This window comes from Argopecten irradians, chromosome 14 (genome assembly GCF_041381155.1).
Source record: "Argopecten irradians isolate NY chromosome 14, Ai_NY, whole genome shotgun sequence".
Taxonomy (NCBI): domain Eukaryota; kingdom Metazoa; phylum Mollusca; class Bivalvia; order Pectinida; family Pectinidae; genus Argopecten; species Argopecten irradians.
In genome coordinates this window covers 10,258,022-10,281,744 of record NC_091147.1, presented here as the reverse complement: position 1 = coordinate 10,281,744, position 23,723 = coordinate 10,258,022, and the positions used below count along the sequence as shown (strand labels likewise).

The following is a 23,723-nucleotide window of genomic DNA, read 5'->3' as shown; positions in this document are numbered from 1 at the left end:
GTGGTGGACCTCTTGATTTCAACTAGACAGTGCAGAATAAATCCATCGGCAATGCACAGAGCAGACAATATATAGCATCCGCTATTTATCCGGTACTAGCAGCAGGAGCACTATATAGTTTCCAAACTACAAGTAAATCAATTTTACATAGGAACACAACGGCTGCCATGCAAAAAATGAACTTTATGTATATCGTCTATATACCAGCCACAATTACCATACGTCGGCTGCTAAAATGAAGAGGAAATCCTTTACATCAGCTATATACCAGCTACCTGGGACCCACGGCGGCTGTGCAGCAATAAGGTGAATGCTCCCCACATCGGCTATATATTACAAGGACCATGGATGGCTACCACGCCATACCAGCTACCTTTGGGACCAACGGCGGGCTGTGAGCAATAAGGTGAATGCTCCACTCACCATCGGCTATATATTACAAGGACCATACCTGGAACCAACGGCGGCTGTGACGTAATAGGTGAATCTTCAAAACATCGGCTATATATGTGTACCTGCTTAATGTACCACACAATGGCTGCCACGTCACAAGAGAATCTACTTCGGCTTTATAGCAGTGATCTGGACAACACAACGTTCATGCAAGAGAATCTGTCCCAAGTGCCACAGGACGGCTGTTATATAAGTAAACTTTCTTTAGATCGGCCGTATTACAGCCACGGGTACCACACGAAGGCTAAAAAGCTACAAGGAAACCTACCACACTGATCATTCGACGGCTGGCAATCTACAGGAGAACCTTCTGTAAATCGGCTATATACCAGCCATCGGGACAAATGACGGCTACCAACAGAACCTGCTATACAATGGCTATATAGCCAGCCACAATAACCATATGACGGCTACTAAATGATACAACAAGGTAACCCACTTTACATGAGATATATACCACCTGCAATGACAACACGATCTCGTGAATATGTCAAACAATGTTTGCTACGTATTTTATAATGCCTTACGCAATAATAACCGCCTTATACATTACGTCTATCACAAGACTGTTAATTAATTTGCTTAATTTCAATGCCTTTAAAAGGTTTTGATAAGACAATAACAATTTGTCTTAATTAAATAAAATATTACTTTGTTGATAGGTAAACAAAACTAAAAATAATCATTTAGATAAAGGGAGATAATGTATATCGAAAATTAAGATAAAAACTCTTGAACACAAGTGCAATTTTATTGATTAATATAAGAATTGTTTGTTTTTCTGATTATAAAATATACATGTGTGCCCATAATGATTCCAAAAGCATGATGCAGTTACTATTCCGTCTTTGCATATTACAGAGTTAGCTCCCTTGCGGGTAGGTATCGATTGTTACGTTATTATTTTGTGAGCGCAATTCACGCCGTTTTCTCCGAAAAGAATTACATTACGCTCGCAAACACATGACGTCACAATCAATACCTACCCGCAAGGATATATATCTCTGTAATATGCCAATACGGAATATTAGATGAAAGCATTATCATTATGAAATAATATAAAAGCATTATCTTTTTTCATTACCTGACGTTCCATGTAACTGTAAATTAAGTCCTAACGACTTTTCTACATTAATTTAATTACTTAAAAATCATCGCAAAAGTACAAATTATTGACCGGTCAACCTGCTAAATTGTTGAATTAATTTATATTGTCGCGGGCCCAAATATTCTTTCCACGTACGTTATCTTAATACAATGTAGAAGCTCAGATTAGTTTAAGATTTTGACAAAATGATTTAATTATTTCACAAACCAATGATATTTTAATGTTATGGAAGCAAAAGTCTCAAAAACGTTATTGCAAGGGGAGAAAGAATCCTTTTGAGTTTATAAGAAACATGCCTAGCGAATATAAGCCCCGATCATTTCCATATACTTATTGAAATTATAGCTCTTATTTTCCCAATTACTTTGCGTCGATAATGAAGTCAAAAATTCACATTATCACGTATTGAAATAGTACTGATAGGCTTGTGACTGTATCACTTATACGATGTTTCTTGATTATTTTGGTAACAAAACAGTTCTTTCTTGCTTTATCAGTCAACAGTCAAAGCTGTTACTCAAAGGCACCAAAGCTATGGACGCTTCATCGGGATGGCATCAGAAAAAAGAAAATGTTTGATCAGTACATGATAAAGCATGACAGAACTGTATTATTTAGTGCATTTCCTGGTTAGTACACAGTATAAGGAGTTAGGCTACCACTTCCACCATCTAGTTCAAACAAACCTTTGTGAGGCTGATAACGCCGATATTTTGACTGCATGACGTCACGCCAAACCCGGAGCCAACAAGTATGGCGAGAATGCAGTCAACCCCTTCCAGTAGGATGCCTGTTTGCATTACAACAATAGTACATTGTCTGGCAGTAGTCGCCAGGATTAGTACATGGAATCGTTCCGTAGAACGACGTGGAGACAATAACGAATGCATTAACAGCCAATTCGCACCGATAAATCATTGCAAATTCACTGCCAATCACATTGACGAAGGCGAATTATTTTAAGTTTGTAGATTGCGAAAAAAAAAAATATATCATGGGTTATATTTTAAGACTCTTTCTTATGAAGAAATGAAGTATAGGGATATTCTACCCAGGGGTCACAAAATGCTATAAAACCTGAAGCATGTAGAGGGTTTGACAGTGTTTTGCGATACCGAGGGTAGAATATCCCTATCTTTCATATCCACATGTGAAATAGTATATTTTCCCTCATATTTTGACGTTTTATTGCAATTCTACAACTATGCCATCCCATCATTTTGAAATAAGTTCGACGAAAACATTGACTGAATCCATATACAATGTACATGTACATGCAAATTGAGTGAAATTTTCAACTCAAGTACCATTGTTTGTATCTATTATACCAAACTAAGCCTCATTTCTGAAAAAAAGTTAAAATTGTACCGCAAAAATAGTAATTTTATTGACGCTGTGACGTCACGAGGCTTTATTGCATGGATAACATTGTGATACATCCGCAGGCGACATGACTGTATTGCCCTAGACCAGCAGTATTATATCTTTTGGTATGAGAGAAAATATATCTATAGTATGTGCTTCCAATATTGTCATCTTCACAAAAATTATCAAATGATATTTTTTAAAACTATGTTCCAACGGTAGACAATAGATGTCAATAATGATACTATGATACAAAGTATACCTATACATAAAAGATTCAATTAATTCGCATTATCACATTGGCAACGGTATATCCGGTACTATTTGGGTACTTAAAAAATGAAAATAGAATACAACTGGCATTTTCGAAGGCCGTTGGGCCGTGTGTACTTCCCGCTGTTCACATTGCTTTCTAGCTGGCGTATAAACAAGTGAAACATGTACAAACTGGAAATGTATACATTGAGTAAAAACAAAATATAGATCGTAACATCACTATCACACACAAATAAACTGCGGGTAGATAATGTGCCAGCCCACAGTAAGTACGTAGGTTCTTTACCTCTATTTACGGCCGAGGGTGGAGGGGGCACCGCTCCTGCGATACGGGCGCAAGTGTAGTAGTCTCCTATTGATTCTATGATAGATGTTAACACTCCGGCGATCATCCCAACAAACATGGCGGTGTTAAACACTGGTACTCCAAATTTTCCTATTAAAACAAGGCACGATGCTGTTAGATATTCAACATTATCAACTAACACTGAAATCTTATCAACTTAAGGCAAAACCTCAGAAGGGACGATCTATATGTACAAAATGCAAATATAGTTAGGATATTGTTTAACCTCTGAATGGGATTAAAACTGTTGTAACTTGCAGTCCGACCATTGAATTTTATCAAATACTATTCTTCAACGCATGCTATTGATGGATGGTTTGTGTCTAGATATATATATATAACATTCGTCATATACAGGTCAGAAAGTAATTCTTAAGTATTAGAATAGTTCAGTTTTCGTCTTTCGATCCTGATTCTCCCAAAGGTGAAAACTTGGCAACATGCCATGCATTAAAATTTCGCAGAAATATGTGCCTTCATCTTTAGCACCAAGCTTCCTGACGTCACGGCTGACGGTGTCGTGCGCATAACAACGCACAGACAATATATCATTTTGACCCGAACATTAATTGTGTAGTTCTTTCTTTGTGTAGTTACCTAAAGTGAGTCCTTATGGCACATTTTGTCTATAGAGAAAATTCCAAATCTCATGCTGAAAACGAGAGTTAAAATGTGGATGCATGCATGGAGTCGCGAGACGTTTCCCGCGGGACACGATTTCAAAGTCCAAGGGTTGCGTCTTTAAGGTTAGTAGAGCTTCAAACGTCTTGAAACTGGTGCGTTATTTTTTTTTACATAAACACATTTACCTGGATAGGGAAAGGAAAACCAAGGCGCGTCATGTATAAAGTCTGTCCTAAGATCCGTCCTGGCCTCATAGCCATAGACTTTCTCATCTGTGGGAAATGCATTGGATACGGTGAGGATGAAACACAGGAACCACATCACACATACGGATATAATAACCTGGAATTAAAAAGGACATACAGCGGGTACTTAAAATGTAAAACAAAGAAGGATAAGTATCGATTTACCTTACCACCTGTTTGATTCACTCTCCAAAAGTTACGATATTTTGCTATGAACCTCCGGTTTATTTTTATTTCTATTTTCATTAAAACTTTTGTTTTTTGTGCGTGCGTTTATAAGCAGCAGAAAGTAATTTAAAGTTATATTTAAGAAACATCAAGTGAAAATGTGTGATCTATAGGTGGTATGGTATACAGTTGATTCATGCCTTATAAGTCAATTAAAACTCTTTCCCCTTGGTATTGGGATCAACACTTGGAACTAATTCCTGAGGCTGTAAAATTTATTTATATAACGATTTTCAAGCAACTTCGTGTGAAAATAGATATTTTATTTACACTTACAGAGAGTCAGGTAACAACAGCAGGTGTCTAATCATAAATATAACATACATCTAACATTCTGATTCCAATTCTAATTTATATATATCGATTAGTTTTATTTTCTTCGGCAACATACAGGCAATATATTGTTGTAAAGAGAGGTTTTATTAAACGTAACATTACATTATGATACAGACTGTCTAGACAATAGGTTTTATATAAACGTAACATTACATTATAATAGAGACTGTCTAGACAATAGGTTTTATATAAACGTAACATTACATTATAATAGAGACTGTCTAGACAATAGGTTTTATATAAACGTAACATTACATTATAATAGAGACTGTCTAGACAATAGGTTTTATATAAACGTAACATTACATTATAATAGAGACTGTCTAGACAATAGGTTTTATATAAACGTAACATTACATTATAATAGAGACTGTCTAGACAATAGGTTTTATAACGTAACATTACATTATATAGAGACTGTCTAGACAATAGGTTTTATATAAACGTAACATTACATTATATAGAGACTGTCTATAGGTTTATATAAACGTAACATTACATTATGATAGAGACTGTCTAGACAATAGGTTTTATATAAACGTAACATTACATTATAATAGAGACTGTCTAGACAATAGGTTTTATATAAACGTAACATTACATTATAATAGAGACTGTCTAGACAATAGGTTTTATATAAACGTAACATTACATTATAATAGAGACTGTCTAGACAATAGGTTTTATATAAACGTAACATTACATTATAATAGAGACTGTCTAGACAATAGGTTTTATATAAACGTAACATTACTATATAGAGACTGTCTAGACAATAGGTTTTATATAAACGTAACATTACATTATAATAGAGACTGTCTAGACAATAGGTTTTAATAAACTCTATCATAACAATAGTTATAAAACGTAATCATTATAAGAGACTGTCTAGACATAGGTTTACGTAACATTACATATATAGAGACTGTCTAGACAAAGTTTTATATAACGTAATTACATAATAGATGTCTAGACATGGTTAATAACTACATTACATTATATAGAGACTGTCTAACAATAGTTTAATCATTACTTTATGAGACTGTCTAGACAATAGGTTTATATAACGTAACATTACATTATACTAATTATATATAATAGAGACTGTCTAGACATATAGGTAATTACATTATAACTTAGACATTTTATATACTAATTAATAGAGACTGTCTAGACAATAGGTTTATTAAACGTAACATTACATTATAATAGAGACTGTCTAGACAATAGGTTTTATATAAACGTAACATTACATTATAATAGAGACTGTCTAGACAATAGGTTTTATATAAACGTAACATTACATTATAATAGAGACTGTCTAACATTACATTATAATAGAGACTGTCTAGACAATAGGTTTTATCGGTTTACTCACCGAGAACATTTTGTGGAAGACGATCTCGGTTTTATCTGGACACCTTGAACATCTACATGGCACTTTTATAGAAAATTTAGGTATACACTCCGACAAAAGAACGATCAGTATAAGTGTCCTGTAAACGAAAAAATAAAAAAATAAACAAAATCTTACATTAATCAAAGTTACCAGCAAACAAGGGCATTATATATTGTATCCGTGTGCGTGTGTGTGGGGGAGGGGGCAATTCAGAATTTGTTTCTGATATTTTTGGAAACCCTTATAAATTCATCATAAATTTTCACCAAAATCCATATTCCATATATGGATATTGCAGAGTTATTTGACTTTGCGGGTAGATATTTGAGGTGATGTCATGTGTTTCAAAGGGTTACGTCTTTTTTTCAGAGAAAAAGACGAGTGATTGGCTCACAAAATAATGACGTCACAACTGATATAAACCCGAAAAGTAGGTTAATTTGCAAAAACGGAATTGAAACTTTGAGAGCTTAAATTCTCAACACTCGGTTGCTTAAGAGTTAAACTCTCAATGTATAAACCTCATAGGTATGCAAAACATGTACGTCTACTGTAATTCATACAGATAATGTTCTTAATTTCTTTTTGAAAAGAATTCGGATGCATGAAATATTGTGAAATAAACAACTATGACACATTTTTCGGTGAATTCGTGAATGACATTTAACTACGTAAAGAGATATAGGTACTTCATCTCAAACATACGACCCGGTCGAACATGCTTTTAAAGGTTTCGGTTGCACTGTATAAGTTAATATGAAAGACTGTTTAAAGAGTCAGGCCATGAGTTCATGGTAACAAAGAATAGTAAATAGGACACAAACACATTCAACAATATCATCCTGAGACTTGGCTGAAGGTTGTTGACTTGTTAAGCGTCCAATCAACAGCCAAGGTCATTGAAGGACGTGGTACAATGGGATTCGAACTCACGACCCAGACGTGGATGGCTTGTGGTAGTCATTTCGGAGGTATATTCATATGGCAGCATATTAGAGATAATACAAAACTCAAAATAACCCTGCCGTACTCAAAACTCAGAACAACCCTGCATTACTCAAAACTCAAAATAACCCTGCCGTACTCAAAGCTTAGAAAAACCCTACCTTACTCAACACTCAGAACAACCTACATTACTCAAAACTCAAAATAACCCTACCTTACTCAAAACTCAGAGTAACTCTATGGTACTCAAAACTCATAATAACCTTACCTTACTCAAAACTCAAAATAACCCAACCTTATTCAAAACTCAGAATAACCCTACCGTACTTGAAACTCAAAATAACCCTACCGTACTCAAAACTCAGAATAATTCTACCTTACTCAAAACTCAGAACAACCCTACCGTACTCAAAACTCAGAATAACCCTACCGTACTCAAAACTAAGAATAACCCTACCGTACTCAAAACTCAGAATAATTCTACCTTACTCAAAACTCAGAACAACCCTACCGTACTCAAAACTCAGAATAACCCTACCGTACTCAAAACGCAGAATAACCCTACCGTACTCAAAACTCAGAATAACCCTACCGTACTCAAAACTCAGAATAATTCTACCTTACTCAAAACTCAGAACAACCCTACCGTACTCAAAACTCAGAATAACCCTACCGTACTCAAAACGCAGAATAACCCTACCGTACTCAAAACGCAGAATAACCCTACCGTACTCAAAACTCAGAATAATCCTACCGTACTCAAAACTCAGAGTAACTCTCCCGTACTTAATATGTTAAAAGACCTTTTATTCTGATATAATTAGTTTCATACTAAATGTGATATTCTGACTGACTTGTTTTTCCTAATACTGCTATGGCGAGAAAACTTGACGTTATCGTGACATCACAAGATCCTAAATTTAATCGCCTTTTACGATCATGCAATAGGGGAAGCAGGTACAAATATTAAGTCCTGATTGAAGAGCTACCTTGCTTATTGGTTTGGAAAAATAATCCCATGGGAAATCAATGTATACGTAGGTTTAAACCAATGTATTTTATCAAGTAGTTTGAGAAATTAATTTTAAGCATTGATGTCAATATTTGGTTTTCATTTCGTCGTGGTATGAAATTTAAAAAAAGAAGAAGATAAAATAAAAATGTGTTTGCAAACTTATGAAACTCGTGTTTAACACTTTCCAATATTCCTTCGAACACCAATATGTCGAATGCCTTCATGGTTAAAACTTGTATCATGATCCCGCCAACTTCGAGATAACGAAATTTAATTAAGAGTTTACAATACTTACCCTAAAGCAATACCCCAGTGTTTGCCAGCGAGTTCAAAGCCAAGCTCCGTAACTCCAAGTCCTATCATCATGATGGTCGGCGCCACAGTAAGCGGTCCTATAAACCGTAATAATATGTTGATAAGGCCACTGGCTCCTATGAGGATTTCCACTACAGCAGCAACCATCCCAGAACCCGCAAGCTGAAAAAGCGGAAAACCGTCGTCATAGTAACGAAACTAAATATAAGGGTTGATATGAAGCAAAGGAAATGAAATTAATGATGTGATATAGGATTTATCTTATTATTACAAAAGTTAAGATGATCGACTAATAGCGTTGTAATAATGACTTTCACAACTCATTTCAAAGTTTTATTGATAGAGGCACTTTTCGGTCAGGGAATGACGCGCCGTACCGTGTTTATATGAAACAGAGGATAGCCTTACCATGTTGAGACGCGTCTTCCAATATTCATCTTGAGATAGCTGAGTATCTGTTTAAATGTCAAAAGTTTCAGAGTATCCCATATAAACTTAAGGGCATCAGGTATAACAGCTCAAGTTTGAATTAGCAAAATTAAATATGGACAGATAAAATATGAGAACATTATTATCTTGTGAAATGTGTAAGTAGTCATTTTGATTATATTTGTTGGCACATTATGATGGATATGGCATAAAACGATAAAATTATTTTTTATTTCTAATTGTTATTTCGGTTTACATTGATAATTAAACTATCTTGGTAATGATTCACTTAATTCGCACTCTTGATTGCGAATGGAAGCCATCCCATCGTGAAAAAAAATCAGAAATAAAAACATAGACAAGAAACTTCCGTACCGCCGGTAGTAGAGTTACCCGCTGCGGTAAAGTCTGGGCATGCAAATTCTTCAATGTCGATCATCGCTAACATTGGCACAACGTAGGCGAAGGCGGGACACTGGACAATTGGCAATCTGTAAACAAAATTCTATTTATCTATTCCAGTATTTAACTATTATTTTTGTGTCCAAGATCTCTATTAAACAGGTCTCCTGATTCTCTGACGCAAAATGATTGCGTTGGACACCTTCAATAAAATAGTGTGGCACCAAAGGAAATGATCAACACTGAATTTAAACATCCATGAAATAAGTGCATGCCAATAAGCAAGAAGAAACAATAAGCTTTCTACACTAAGCATTCTAATACCAAAATGAGAAATATATACCATGCATTTTTTTTACTTGAACAAGCAAACCATTCTACTTGTTTCTGTTTTGTTTTTTTGTTTTGTGTATTTTGAATTGTATTTGATTGATGTTACATCCTTCACCGAGTTATCGAAATATAAATATAAACATCATCTACAATATGTTTCGTTCATGTAGTTATAAACAAAACAGAAGGAATTCATAGACGCGTCTTTAATTTCAATAATGAAGTTTTTGATAATGCTTGGATGACACGGTCCAATAATGTCCACGTTAAACAACGTTGTCGTTGACATTGACGTTGCCGATTGATTTTAAAATACAATCCTCTGACCAATCAATTATACATTTGAAATATTTTTTTTAAAGTATCCTCGAAAACTAATAGAAAACATTAATGGATGTTTACTTGTTTTTAATTCCATAGGAATAAAACTATAAAATATTTTTCTATATTATTGTGAGAAACGCATTTTGCATACATTTATTTCTCATACTCCTTTGCAATTACAAAATGGCGACATCGGTGTTTACAATTAGTGTATAGCTGTGATACGGGTAAAGAAAATGGGTGTGTCCATAAATGTATCAGACTCCTACGCGTAATCAGCGTAGGTTCATTTCTCGGTGTGGCCTAGTCATTGTCACCACACGATTATTTAACCGACCAAGAGAAATATAAGCCACCCGCAATTCGAACATTAACATTTATTTCATAATTGTTAGAAGTGGTGATAGGTGTGGTGTTGTCAGTAAGCTTATTCATTTAGGCCCAAATATACCCATATCCGCCTTTCAATGATTTCGTAGAAATTTGATAATAACATCCTGTTCTACACCATGCAGAAATAAGACTAAATCGAAGTTATGGTATACGTTACTGATTCGGAAACGTTCGATAAAATCCATTAAATAGAAAATAGGTTAGGCAGATACTATGTTAAACTAACATAATCTAGCAGACATTCTAACCCCGTTACTAGAACACCACGTGATTAGTTTAGTCTTACGAACTATAACGAACTATAATGAGGACGGGTCATGGGCTTTCTGATTTCCGTTCGGCAACAACAGTTACTTCAATGGCGGTGAATTCAAAATGAGATTTAGCAAATGCTGTAATGATACTAATAAGAAAGTCTTATGCATATTACTTTTAAGGTAATTTTAAAGATGGTCCACCGCCGACAGAGCATAAACGATACCATCATTTGAACGATACCTGTCATTTGAACAAAAACTGATGCTTTCTCGTGTATATATGTGTTCAATTATACACACACATACATAAAATAATGTATTTTGTTTTGGAACATTCACAATCAGTACTTAATTCTTAAAGGGCACAGTGCCATCGTTTTTTGTTGTTGGTTTTTTTTTTTTTTTTTTTTTTTTTAACGCAATAAATTTTTTTTCATATTTTTATCTTAAAGTTAAATTAGAAGCTTTAATTTTCCAATGGTGATAATGGTGTAAAGGAAAGTAAGTAACTTTTGTAACTGAAGGAAAACACTAAATACCATTCGTCGACGATTGAGCATCTTTAAAAACATCTACATCTGTTATCAATAGATCTGCGCCAATTTTAACTTTTTAGAACTAGCTACGTATAGTGAAGCTTTTAACTCTTCATTTTTTTATATTTATTATATTAATGGGTTTGGATATAAAAAATTATATATCTATGTTCGAATCCTATGTGAGGCAGTGTGCTCGATTATGACCATTGGTCGGTAGGTACAGTGTTTTTTTCGTGTACTCCGGCTTTCTACCGCCACCTTGACCTGACACGTCATAATCCTGGTTTTCAATAGCATAATTAATAAAGCAAACAAAATATTCCATAACAAGTCCCGCACTGTGGGTGTCTTTTGGCGATTTGATGAGATTTTATCTATCAGGTGCTGTCTGTACCATCATGAAAATGTATGTAAAAAACATGATATGCATAGTTTATTCACCTACACAAAACTACACAAAGACTAGATGAGTAATGCACCCGCCCCTGTACAGTGTATCGTAGTGTTTTTGGTATAGTATGATATTTTATCCATTCAAAACAGAGTTTTGTCCTTTTTCACATACATATTTCAACACATGCGGAGAAGGTTAAAGAGCGGTGCATATCATTGTGTCAAGCCTGTGGATAGCCAGAGATTTATCGGTTGATAAGATATGGACATACTTATAAATACTGCCCCAATAACCGTTTTTAAATGTATATGTTACCATGACATTGACTTTGTAGCTGGAAACTATCATCTTACATTAAATAGCATTCTAGAACAGCCTACGTGACATGACGTGATCTAATAGTTTAGTGGGTTGTGTAGACATAACCCACCTCGGGAGTGTTCAAAATGGCCGTGGTGGGCAAACGGGTCAAGATGTCCCGACACAATACGAATATATTCCATGTACTGACCGTACGATGGCGCTTTTTCTGACAGTTGATAGGATGGCATACAAAACAGACAAACGTAAAATTTCTCTACGTTCGGGAAAAAAAACAGATAAGGAGGCAACAATTGGATCAAACCTTTGAGAACAACACGGGGTCACCCTTGTTAAGTAACGTTTCAAAACAATGAGTCGCAACATTCAACATGAAATGCTAAGAAAGCGAAACCAAAAGTATTTTACTTCGTATATGAAATGTTCCACATTCATGACACGATTTTGGTACAGGATGTTGTGACATATAAAACCACAATATCGAGGTCAGGTATTCGTGGTAATCAGAGCATTGCGTGATATATCTTTTTGAAATTTCAAGGTCAGTATCAATGCTAACGAACGGATGGTACATTTGCCTTGTTAGTTCCGGTTTACACTACACGATGTCACGGTTGATCTATTTGAACTTTGTGCGGTTGTAAAACGTGTCTCTTATGTGAAAAGAATGCTACAAACCCTTATCACTAACCAAGTATCACAGTGTTTCTTCAGAGTAATACCCTTTCATTCAAGGTCACCGAGGTCAAATATGTTTCAATATATAACGACTTGTTTCCAAGTTAAAAAAATCAAGAGACGAATAGATGGCTTGCCACATTATAGTGTACCAGAGTGATATCCCTTAGGACGGGAGGTAACTCTGGTCGATCAGGAAGAAATCACGTTATGTGAATAGGATATGATAATATATGTCTGGCTTATAATAATTAAGTGTTTGACAAACGTCAGGAAGTTACAATGTAAAGGTCGTCCGAGGGTTCACTTAGGATTTCATATTTCAATATAGTTTTGTCACCTTAACCTTATGTTCTAATTCTCATCCATAATCATTCATCAAATCAGTATAAATCATTGGTAATACAGCTGGAGTATTTTTGAAGGACAAATTGAAATAAGTTGTAGTAATAAAATGTATATTCATAAAAAACCTGTTTTTCGTGAAGTACAGACTTTCGCGTATTTTCGTGGAAGAGAACTCAAACGCCAATGTAAATGGTTCGGGAATAATTGTAAAATGTCTTACTGTCATTTTATAGTAGTCACTAAGAACATTTACGATTCATGAGTATTTTGTAAATTACGGTGACACCAGATACTGCATAATTGTACCTAAAATAATGTAGGATAGTACATTGGCGATAACTACACAACATTAGTATGCATCATAATAATTGTACGCTAAGTATTAGTCCCTAAGATACATATGTGTACACATCTAATCATAAATAAATAATATCTATACTTAATGTAACCATGGATTGATATAACGTAATGCATCTTATATTGAAATGACGAATTTTAAAAGGTTTCAATTTGTCTTTATTATTCAGCTAATTACAGGGATGTCGCCGTAGGGAACCTGTGTCCATTACGCTTCATCATGCACCCTCCTATAGGAGATTGGTTTCGCTTCTTTTACTCGATCACTGTCATAGGCAATATTGCTCCATTCATTCTCCTAATTCATTCATACATATATTTCAATTGAGCAAAAGAGTTACTTTTGCATTGCAAAAAGAGTTTCATTTGCACACTGACATGTATCTACACCTTACTCAATGTATAGCATTAATAGATAATAGAACGCCAGAAGTTGGGTGTACTTACCTACTCCCGAATACGGTCTGTAGTACTGTTCCTATACCGCACGCAAATAACATGTTCCCCATCAATGTCGACGTGACTTGTTTGTTTCCTGAAGCACACATGATCGTTGCAAAGATAGCAGGAGTGGCCAGGTTGGAGCTCAGCAACATCAGGTAGTGCTTACAGAACAAAAAAGACATATTGAGTATTATTGCGTCTTTGGACATATAACACGGTTATCTGCCCTGGTTGGTAGGTATCGATTGCTACGTCATTATTTTGTGGTTACAACTCACGTCGTTTTCTCCGAACAGCATTGCGTAATTCGGGCAAATACATGACGGCACAATCAATACCTTTCCGCAAGTCACTAATATGCAAATACGTGTAATACATCGTTACATTCTTGTAAGCTATAAGGCCATACAGGTATCAATATTCAAATAATCTATTTATATCTGTGTTCAGCACATAGAAATGTTTAGGACCACTGTGGTTACGTGGTTAAAGAGTCCTGGTGTATCATCCTAGGCCCATGAAATCTGGCCGGGTAGCATACTCAAAAATAACGTGGGACTGCAGTTGTCAATAGTGACCGCTGGTGGGTTTTTTTTCCGCTGTGCACTCTAGCTTTATTCTATCTCTTTAACCTGATAAGTCAGTAAATGACCATGCTGTAAGTATAACTTACAACACAAACAAATAAAACAATGATTGATACCTTCACAATATGTAAAGATACTCCACCTCCGCCGGCGACAGGACATAAACAATACCCATCATTGGAATAATAACTAATGTATAATCGTGTTGTGTCTAATTAACACAAACATATCAAATTATTTATATCGCTTTTGGTGCATCCACAATCAGTACTTAATTCCATATAGGGCATAGTGACATTATTATTATTTTTGGCGGGAATTAATCATTTTTTGATATTCTTATATTGAATGAAAATAGGAAGCACAAACTTTTTAATGGTGGTAAGAAAAATGGTGTAAAGAAAAATACCAATTCGTCTGATCCATGTTTAATAGAGAAAAAATTGCATTCGTCAACGGTGGAGCATCTCTAGGTTTTAAGTAAGAAAATGGGTTTCAACATCATTACTTGTAGTCAGTTTGTGCAGAACATACATAAGGTTTGAGACAATACACTTGACTGAATTCGATCGTATACGTATTAAAAAGCGCCAAAGTTGTTAGCGGTTGTACAACGTTAAAATAGTTTTAATTACATTGTAATTTTTAAATATAAACTGATTTTTATCGTGCTGTTGCGCACCAACGCGACAAGATACCATAGCGCAAATTCACCAAAACGATATTTCAAACACCTTTATTTATGTTTACAAAATGGCCCAGCTACGACTTATCACAAGGGCAAACATCATGCCAGACAGCATAGCTATTCAGTTTAGTCCTTGACCAATGTATCGCGAACGTCTTATCTTCTGACTTACCAGATAAAAATAGCCCAAACCTAATGAGGTCAACTTCGTTGTGTTTCAAAGTAGTAATCAAATCTTTATCGAAATAATTAAAATTATTTTTTTTTAATCTTTCTAATTATACATTCATCAATTAGTACCTGGTTCTGTCTAACAGTATGCGTATCGGAAACATAGCGCCGGCCATATAGTGGAGAAATCATAAACACGGTTAAAACAGAGCTGTAAGGGTGTATAAATAGCTCACTTGAAACAGCTGTCTATGTCAGAAAATCTAAATTCGTTTCCAAGGAACAGCGAAGTTTTTGAAGCTTTTAAGAGCCCATGGCTACACCTACCTGGAATCCCAGTAGTATGGTTGTATGCCATGGTGGGCAGTCATCTACCTTATATTCTAAGCCAGCGAGTGTCTGTGGTGCAGAACTTTCCTTCATTCTACTCTTCTCTTCCTTCTGTTGAAACGTAAAATATACATTTTTATCATCGTTCTAGTAGCAAATAAATATTGAGAAACAATATCCAACCGTGTAAAATTATTAATCTGATCTGCGAATTAATACTGCTGGATTTACCTTCAGTTTCGGCATTTCTAACCCTTTCAGCAGGACTTCCCCTTCCAGTGACTCCTTACACACCACCATTGTTTTAGTTAAATATCTCCTCACTATACAAATACAATTTTCCTAATGAAAGTTTTGAGATAAAAGTTCAAAAGATCCTGGTAATTATTTTCAATGCGTCTATTCTGTCTGCAGTATAATGTGGAACCCAGCTGCTACAGAGGCTTGTTATCCGCTGATGTACAAAATGCTTTTTCATCCCCTAACTTATATGTGGAGCAACTAGGTCACGGCCAGGGAATGTGCGGGGATCCGTATCCCACCCTAGGTCTTACGTACAGTACCTAAATCAAATACTTATGATTACGATGGTATAATACGGAATGTAGCTATTCAAACTAAGTTTAGCCTTTTTGGTTTCTAATCAGAACGTTTAAAGTGACTTTAATAAACTTTTCCGTGACCTTTTGATGACATACATGTTTGTTTACGTGTGTTTATGTTGACTAAATACTGAAACACATCACGTTCATTCTGACTTTTACATAAAAAACCACTTATACTTGTTTAAAATGCGTTTGGCTGAATTTGATACCGGAACATCCTACATAAAACTTACACTGCAATGCGGTCAGCCTTATTTTGACAGATTTAACCGCATTTAAATTGGAAACAATAAACTTTGTTATTGGTGCGAATGTCTTTCTATCGACATCGACATGCACAACATAGAATTGTACAGTGGTTTTTGTTTATAAAAGCAACGGTTATAATTGGCCTGGTGTATAGTCACAAAAGTTGTCACTCACACTTTTTTCAGGAAAAAGCATTTATACATAAATGGGAAAAACACTACATAAAAGTTTGTTTACCCAAATATATTATTTTAAATATCATGCTTGCACTAACAAAATAAAACTTAAAGCAGATCACACCAAGACAAACATAACTTCTCGACGTTTAGAGGTGGCAAATAAAAACAGTTAAAGTTGTATGGTCTGTGAAATGTTGTATTTTTGGCACAAAAAAAAAGTATTTAAAATGTTCTACATAATTTTCACCCGCCTGCCTGTGTTTTAAACTTTCGATATTTACAGACTTTTGTAAAGTTGGTATTCGCAAAGTTAATAAGCAATTATATCAAAATATTGATTTTTAACGTGTAATATGATAGTGGGGGAGGAGAAATGGGTTCCCATGAACCCTCTGGCAGTTTTTCGAAACATGTTTTTTTAGGACCGGTATGATGTCTAGTTTCATTTTATGCTTGTTGCCATTGACAACTAATGTCCCATGAGGGTCATATGGCGGCCATCATGGATTTCAGGTATCAAAAATGGCCAAAATGACACATTCGCATATATGCGCATAGACAGAGTACCAGGCAACATTCAGAGGCAAATAAACACATTTTTTGATATGATGGAAACATGCTGAATACGATTAAATCATAATAATGACGTTATGTCTTCTCATTTTTGTGAAATGACGGGAAAACAATGAAATTGTCAGCTTTTTTCCCTAAAAAATCGATAAATGTCATAATTTTTATCACAATTAAAAAAAATGATGGACAAATCACCTTGTAACAGTCATTTCGAATTGCACTAACCCTTGTGTAAAGATATGTGTCCTATAAAAAGATAGATCACATCAATCAGGTCGGGAAAAGAGAGGGAACCCCCCCCCCCCCTCCCCTTAAAAATTTATCAAAAAATGGCCAATATGACACATTCGTATTTACGCGCATAGATAGAGAACTAGACAACTCACAGAGGCAAATAAACACATTTTTAAAATATGGTTGAATCATGCTGAATACGATTAAATCATAATAATGACGTTACGTCTTCTCATTTTTGTGAAATGACGGGAAAACAATGAAATTTTCAGCTTTTCCCTTAAAAAATTGATAAATATCATAATTGTTATCACAAGTAAAAAAAATTGATGGACAAATCAATCAGGTCGGAAAAAGGGAGGGCCCCCCCCAATAAAAAATTATTAAAAAATGGCCAAAATGACACATTCGTATGTATGTATGGGCGGCGGGTCTCTCTTGACCGAGGACGTAGTCCAAGGTCGATATTTTTTCTGTGGTCGATATAACCATGTATTGACCGAAATCAAAATGCTATAATTGTTTTATTATTTTTCTGGATTTTTTACATTTAGAAATGAGTGTGAAACTACATGTAATTCAAAATAAGCATCGCATTGTAAACACTGCTTCGTGATGACGGTTACAATCTTATGATTTTGAAACAGGTATAATTTAAAAACAACATAAGAAAACAGTATCAATTGATGCACTTCACGCTTTTATTACATGGCCGCGGTGCATGCGTCTTTGTAAATTGCATACATGTACATGTACATGTACTCCATTATACATGTAGCTCCATGTCTTAAGGACACTGTCAATAAAATGTATAGTTTGTTCTCCGTTGAAATAATCCACTTCGACGTCAAACATATATAAACAGATTCAGATTGACATAAGATACATTCTCTTATGCTGAGTACTCCATTTCGTAAAATAAAAAATCGTATACATACAGTAGGATTAGCCTAGGCCTACCAGTAATGTTGTAACTAGCCTAAGTGGAATTATAAAAAATAAACATCAAACGTATTCACTTTTCAATGGCTCTAGATGCTTAATGAATGTTATTCGATTATTCCCTACTCTCATACCGTGTTTATGTCGAAAATCTAAGAGATTAAACTGTAGTCATCAGTTGGAAGTCATCATCATCTTTAGAAACCGAAACAATCAACGTCGTCTGTCACATTTTTTGGGTTACGCTTCAAACTCAGGTCATCGAAGCGTTTGCTTCAAAGCGCCAGAAACACTTTAAGCGTTTTGGTAACGTAGACGATAACGTTATCTAAAAATAACCGTGCAATATACTTTTTCTATAAACTACTTCCGGAAAATTCGTGCAATAAAGTTTTTATCGGTGATCACGTGGCGTGTTTTTGACCAATGAGAAGTGACAAAAAATCCAGAAAAAAAATAATGACAGTTATCGGTTTTGTAGGGAAAAAGCTGAAAATGTCATTGTTTTCCCGTCATTTCACAAAAATGAGAAGACGTAACGTCATTATTATGATTTAATCGTATTCAGCATGTTTCAATCATATCAAAAAATGTGTTTATTTGTCTTTTGGCCAATTTCTCTATCTAATGCGCATGTCTTTTGGCCAATTTGATACCTGTAATCCAAGATGGCCGCCATATGACCCCATGGGAACATTAGTTGTCAATGGCAACAAGCATAAAATGAAACTAGACATCATACCGGTCCTAAAAAAACATGTTTCGAAAAACTGCCAGAGGGGTACATGGGAACCCATTTCTCCTCCCCCACTATGAATAATGTTGTTGGCCTTATGACTTGTTTAAAAGTTATAGCCTTGCATAACACATTTTAATTATGTCACATATTGCAAATATACGCTATGTTACCTTTATAGGTTATAGGAACATGATAGGATGAACATGCTCATAGATGCAAAAGAGGAATGTAAACCTTGTACTGTAGAACTGAACAGAAAGATAGGGTCGGGGCACATTTAAACCTCAGTTGATATAATTTGTGAATGTCTGAATCATCTATAGAATCTATCACGCGGGATAATTCCCTAATTAAGTAAATGAAAATTTATGAAAATGTCACCCAAGTATGCTGTCCATCTCCAGGAAGCAGATTTTTCAGGAGCAGAATTCATCATGTCATCGAAAAGAAGGGCGGACACCTCGCGCCCATTCTTTAACTGAAAGTTATTGATTTGCTGAACAAATCGCAAAATTAGCGAAATATAACTTTCTCTCGATTTTCAATATAAGTATTAACAAAAAGATATTTGTCTGGGTTGTATATATCTTTGTACAGAGCAGATCACTACCTTTTGAATGGTAAACATATCAAATTTCTCCGTCTATCAAAATATTTTACATAGCGTCAAAACTCGGGACATGTTTTTGGGACACCCTGTATGGACTTCTAACCTTGACCTATATAGCCAGACAGCGTGAAAGGTATAAAGAGCGTATGTGGTTGCACAATTTATCTTTATGCACTGTTAATGGAGGTTAGTGATATGTTATTAGACTTGCGTAACAGTTATGCTATCCTTGGATACATTACATAAAACTGCTTGGTTTGGTTTGATTATTTTAACGTTCTATTAATAGCCAAGGTCATGTAAGGACGGATCCCCATGTATACGGTGTATAACGTGTATGCAGTGTGTGCGGTGGGTGTTTTGAGTTCTTATAGAGTGGAACTCTTGTTCTTTTATAGGGCTATATCACTGAAACATGCCAGCGAAGACACCAAGCAACACACCCCACCCGGTCACATTATACTGACAACAGGCGCTGTACGTTAAGCAAGTGCAGAAACTACCGGTTTAAAAGACTTTGGTGTGTATCTGCCAGGGGACAGAACCCAGAGCTACCTGAAATTTTTTCATTGAGTACATTTCATATGATTTTATATGGCAATATAATATAAATTCAAGGTACAAAATGAGTGGTTATAGGAGATTTCAGAAAAGATGGCGATGACGTCACGAAAAGGTTCATCCGGGCGCTCAAAGGTACCACTCCGTATATCTGAACACATTAACATGGTGGGCACACCGCCGCTTGCGATGTTTGTTTACATTTTATTGTAATAAATAGTACGGCAATCCGAGAACTATTCAAGTACTTTTTGAGATATGTGTCGGTAATTACGTATCAATATTATTGATTTCTCCAACTATGGGCTGTGGCCTGAGGTAATCTACTAGCGAAGCCATGCACGGGCGACCGTGGTCTGACCAGGTGGTTCACATTTCGTTATATCAAATAGTGTTGTGAACAGCTTTTTCATGTTTAACAGAAACATGACACAATAAAATCAATTATCTATTCATAACTTTTCCAGAACATGGATTTATACATGCAATAGAGAACAAAAAACGGGTACGTGTGACGGCCCGGCACCGCTTCGCAAGCTGGCTTCACGACCAACACTACATCTACACAAATGTATTCAGCAATTGTTTATATAAAAGTTTTAATGTCTATAACCTCTGAAACAATAAGAAATCATTTTAAAATCAGAATTTGCAAGTATGAAAGTTTATACTTTTGTTGAGATATCGATTGTGTAGCAGAGATGTGCGTATCTGTTATTGTTTTTGTTAGTCACCATACTGTGTTTGTACCTTGGAGGACCCGGATGTAAACTTTCTGTGACGTCACGCCATCTTTTCTGAAATATCCTTATATAACAACTCATTTCGGGTCGACGTGGTTGTTGTATCCGTATGTTTACTTACGAAGCTTGTGTCTTTTGTAACTTTTAATGATAACTCACTCATATGAAATAAACTCCATATCGAATAACCCCGAGTTGCGTGACCTGTTTCTACAATTGTACCACACATATGGGTTCAAGTTCAAGTTTTATTTACTTTGAGTCTGCTGACTCATCAGTTGAAAATGCATACACACATTAAAACATGGCATTCCAACAGTACACCATATAATACAAACATAAAGGTAGTCTAGACAATATCCAAAGTAAATTAATCTTGAACATAAACTCATAAATGTGATAGAAACAGTTCACGGTTATTGCTATGGAATTATCTACACGAGTGGGTTATTTCAAAAAGTTACAAATGACACCATCTTCAGATATTTTTGCGTTCGTATCCTTGAGGTATTTTGCTAAGTTATTTAATTCTTTTACATTTGATGTGTTTATGAAAACCCATAATTTCTGAGCTGCAACTTAAAATACTTTTGACATAAGTATGTAAAACTGATCACTGAGTTTCTGCGTGAAAATAACTTTACGACATACATTCATAACTGCAAATTATATTTTTGCCTTGATCTGTTCTTTTTTGTTGGATTTTTCTAAACGTTCCATTGTAATTTTGTAACATTCAAAGGTAATTAAATTTATTGTAAAAATTCAAATGACGTTCATTTTATATCCAATTTTCATAATTTCTCAAAAGACGTACCCTTTCAAAAAACAATAACCATTGTTTTATATGTATTGACTGTTAAATCCCACATTTTGTGCATCTTGCTAATAAATTCAACATATCTTGTAAGCCTTCTGGTGTTTCTGAGAAGTTCACCATACCAATTGCGTATATAAGCAGGAACAAATTAAAGGTCTAGATGAAAAAAATGAAAACAAAATAATTAAACATCATACTTTGCCGCAAGATCAGTGTATGCGCACTTGATGTAAAGTGATACCCTCTTTATACCTATCACGCTGTTCGGATATATGGACCAAGTTCAGCATGATGTATTACATAAACATATATACCGGTAATTTAAATGCATATTAACAGATACCTTTACAAGACCAACTATACACCACAGATGTTAAAATTGACCCAGCCATTATAAACATATGAAAACATATATAGTTAACAATGTAACTACAGAATAAAACAGACAATGTAAAAGACAACATGACTTTCAGGGGAAGTCTTATTCTACTTCGTCAGTCACAGCTGGAAGTTTTAAAACGCCATATGCAAATAAGCATTAATCTGTGCCGTCCAATTGAACTTTCTTTATTACCTTCAGCTCGTGCTTGAGCTTGCACGTGTTGATATTTGACCTAGTGATCATCGAAGTTGGAAGTCAACCTGCCTTGACATATTTCGTTGATGTTTACCCGGTAAAAAGACAATATTGATACAATATATGCTATATATCTTTCACTTTGAATATTTGTAAAGGCTTTATACTCTTGTTTGTCACAGTCCAACGGGTTTAACAAAATTTTTGACAAAGCAAAAACAAATCTCGAATTTGATGAAGTTATTAATAAATATTTGACTTCGCTTTTTAAATCGCATAACGTGTGCTTTCAGTTTTTACCTTTTTTGGAAATTACAGGGACAGAGCTCCGCAGATGCGGAATGTAATTCAATGTTGTCAGTATTGAAAAAAAATCTCAAATGTATTCTTCTAAGGGACACACAGAACAAAAACAAATGAATCCCGTCTCTGCTCTGTAATAGCACATACAAGCGTGTACAAAGATAAAGGCCACGCTTTTCGTTAATGGTCTGACCCCGAATAGCAGCGGTTTGATTAGGGCGTCACAACAAGCGTAAAATGTCGTTAAGCACATCTGAGGACAAACAGAAACAAAACTATATTGCTATTTTTCGGGTGTAACTTAGGGCCTACGATTGTTAAATAAAACCTGTAAGATGTGGGCATTCCTATTATATAGATAAATAAATGAAACATGGTTTCCAACATTAAAGTATTTGTTTAATTGTTTTATGGTATTTTCCCGTGAAGCTGTATACAATCTAACTGTTGACAACTAAATCGGGAAATCATTTATCAAACTCGGTAACATTTGAGTCTCTCGCCTTTTACATGTTTCTGTACCATGGCTGTTTTCGGCCGCTGTTTTGGTACAGAAAGATATAAAAGTGACTGGTCACATAAATACTGCTTTCACATCTTTGTGTACCATGCTTTCATATGTTTTTGTACCATTCATGGTACACAAAAATGTGAACAAACTGTACCATGATAAAAAGCGTTACAGTTTTTTCATATCTTTTTGCCAGGCTCTTGTCGGCCATCGTACTTGTCCGGTTAGTGGTACACAAACCTGTAACATGAATAAGGCTGTTGATGTGAAGACATCTTTAGAATTGTGTCTTGTTTTGGCATTAGTCATACGCTATGTTAACTTCACAATTTACAGAAACATGATAGAATGTAATTGGAACATGCACACACATACATTTATATATAAGTAGAAAATCTCTGAAATCTGCTTGTATTTTCTGGGTAGA

The 23,723-nt window shown here is 35.1% G+C and overlaps 1 protein-coding gene across 2 annotated transcripts in view; it reads right to left on the bottom strand.

Moving 5' to 3' along the window:
• Positions 1-23,723, bottom strand: part of LOC138306956 (solute carrier family 23 member 1-like) — a 38,123-nt gene that overhangs the window by 3,306 nt on the left and 11,094 nt on the right. The window contains exons 1-10 of one of the 2 annotated variants that reach the window (XM_069247553.1): positions 15,882-16,279; positions 15,648-15,761; positions 13,878-14,035; positions 9,460-9,575; positions 9,064-9,110; positions 8,636-8,817; positions 6,360-6,477; positions 4,358-4,514; positions 3,489-3,638; positions 2,248-2,351 (exon numbers count right to left, since the gene is read on the bottom strand). In XM_069247553.1, coding sequence (XP_069103654.1) covers positions 2,248-2,351; positions 3,489-3,638; positions 4,358-4,514; positions 6,360-6,477; positions 8,636-8,817; positions 9,064-9,110; positions 9,460-9,575; positions 13,878-14,035; positions 15,648-15,761; positions 15,882-15,950 — 1,215 coding nt within the window. In that variant the 5' untranslated portion in view covers positions 15,951-16,279. Of the gene's footprint in view, positions 1-2,247; positions 2,352-3,488; positions 3,639-4,357; positions 4,515-6,359; positions 6,478-8,635; positions 8,818-9,063; positions 9,111-9,459; positions 9,576-13,877; positions 14,036-15,647; positions 15,762-15,881; positions 16,280-23,723 lie in introns of those variants that run through there. The other variant, XM_069247552.1, reaches the window with a different exon arrangement.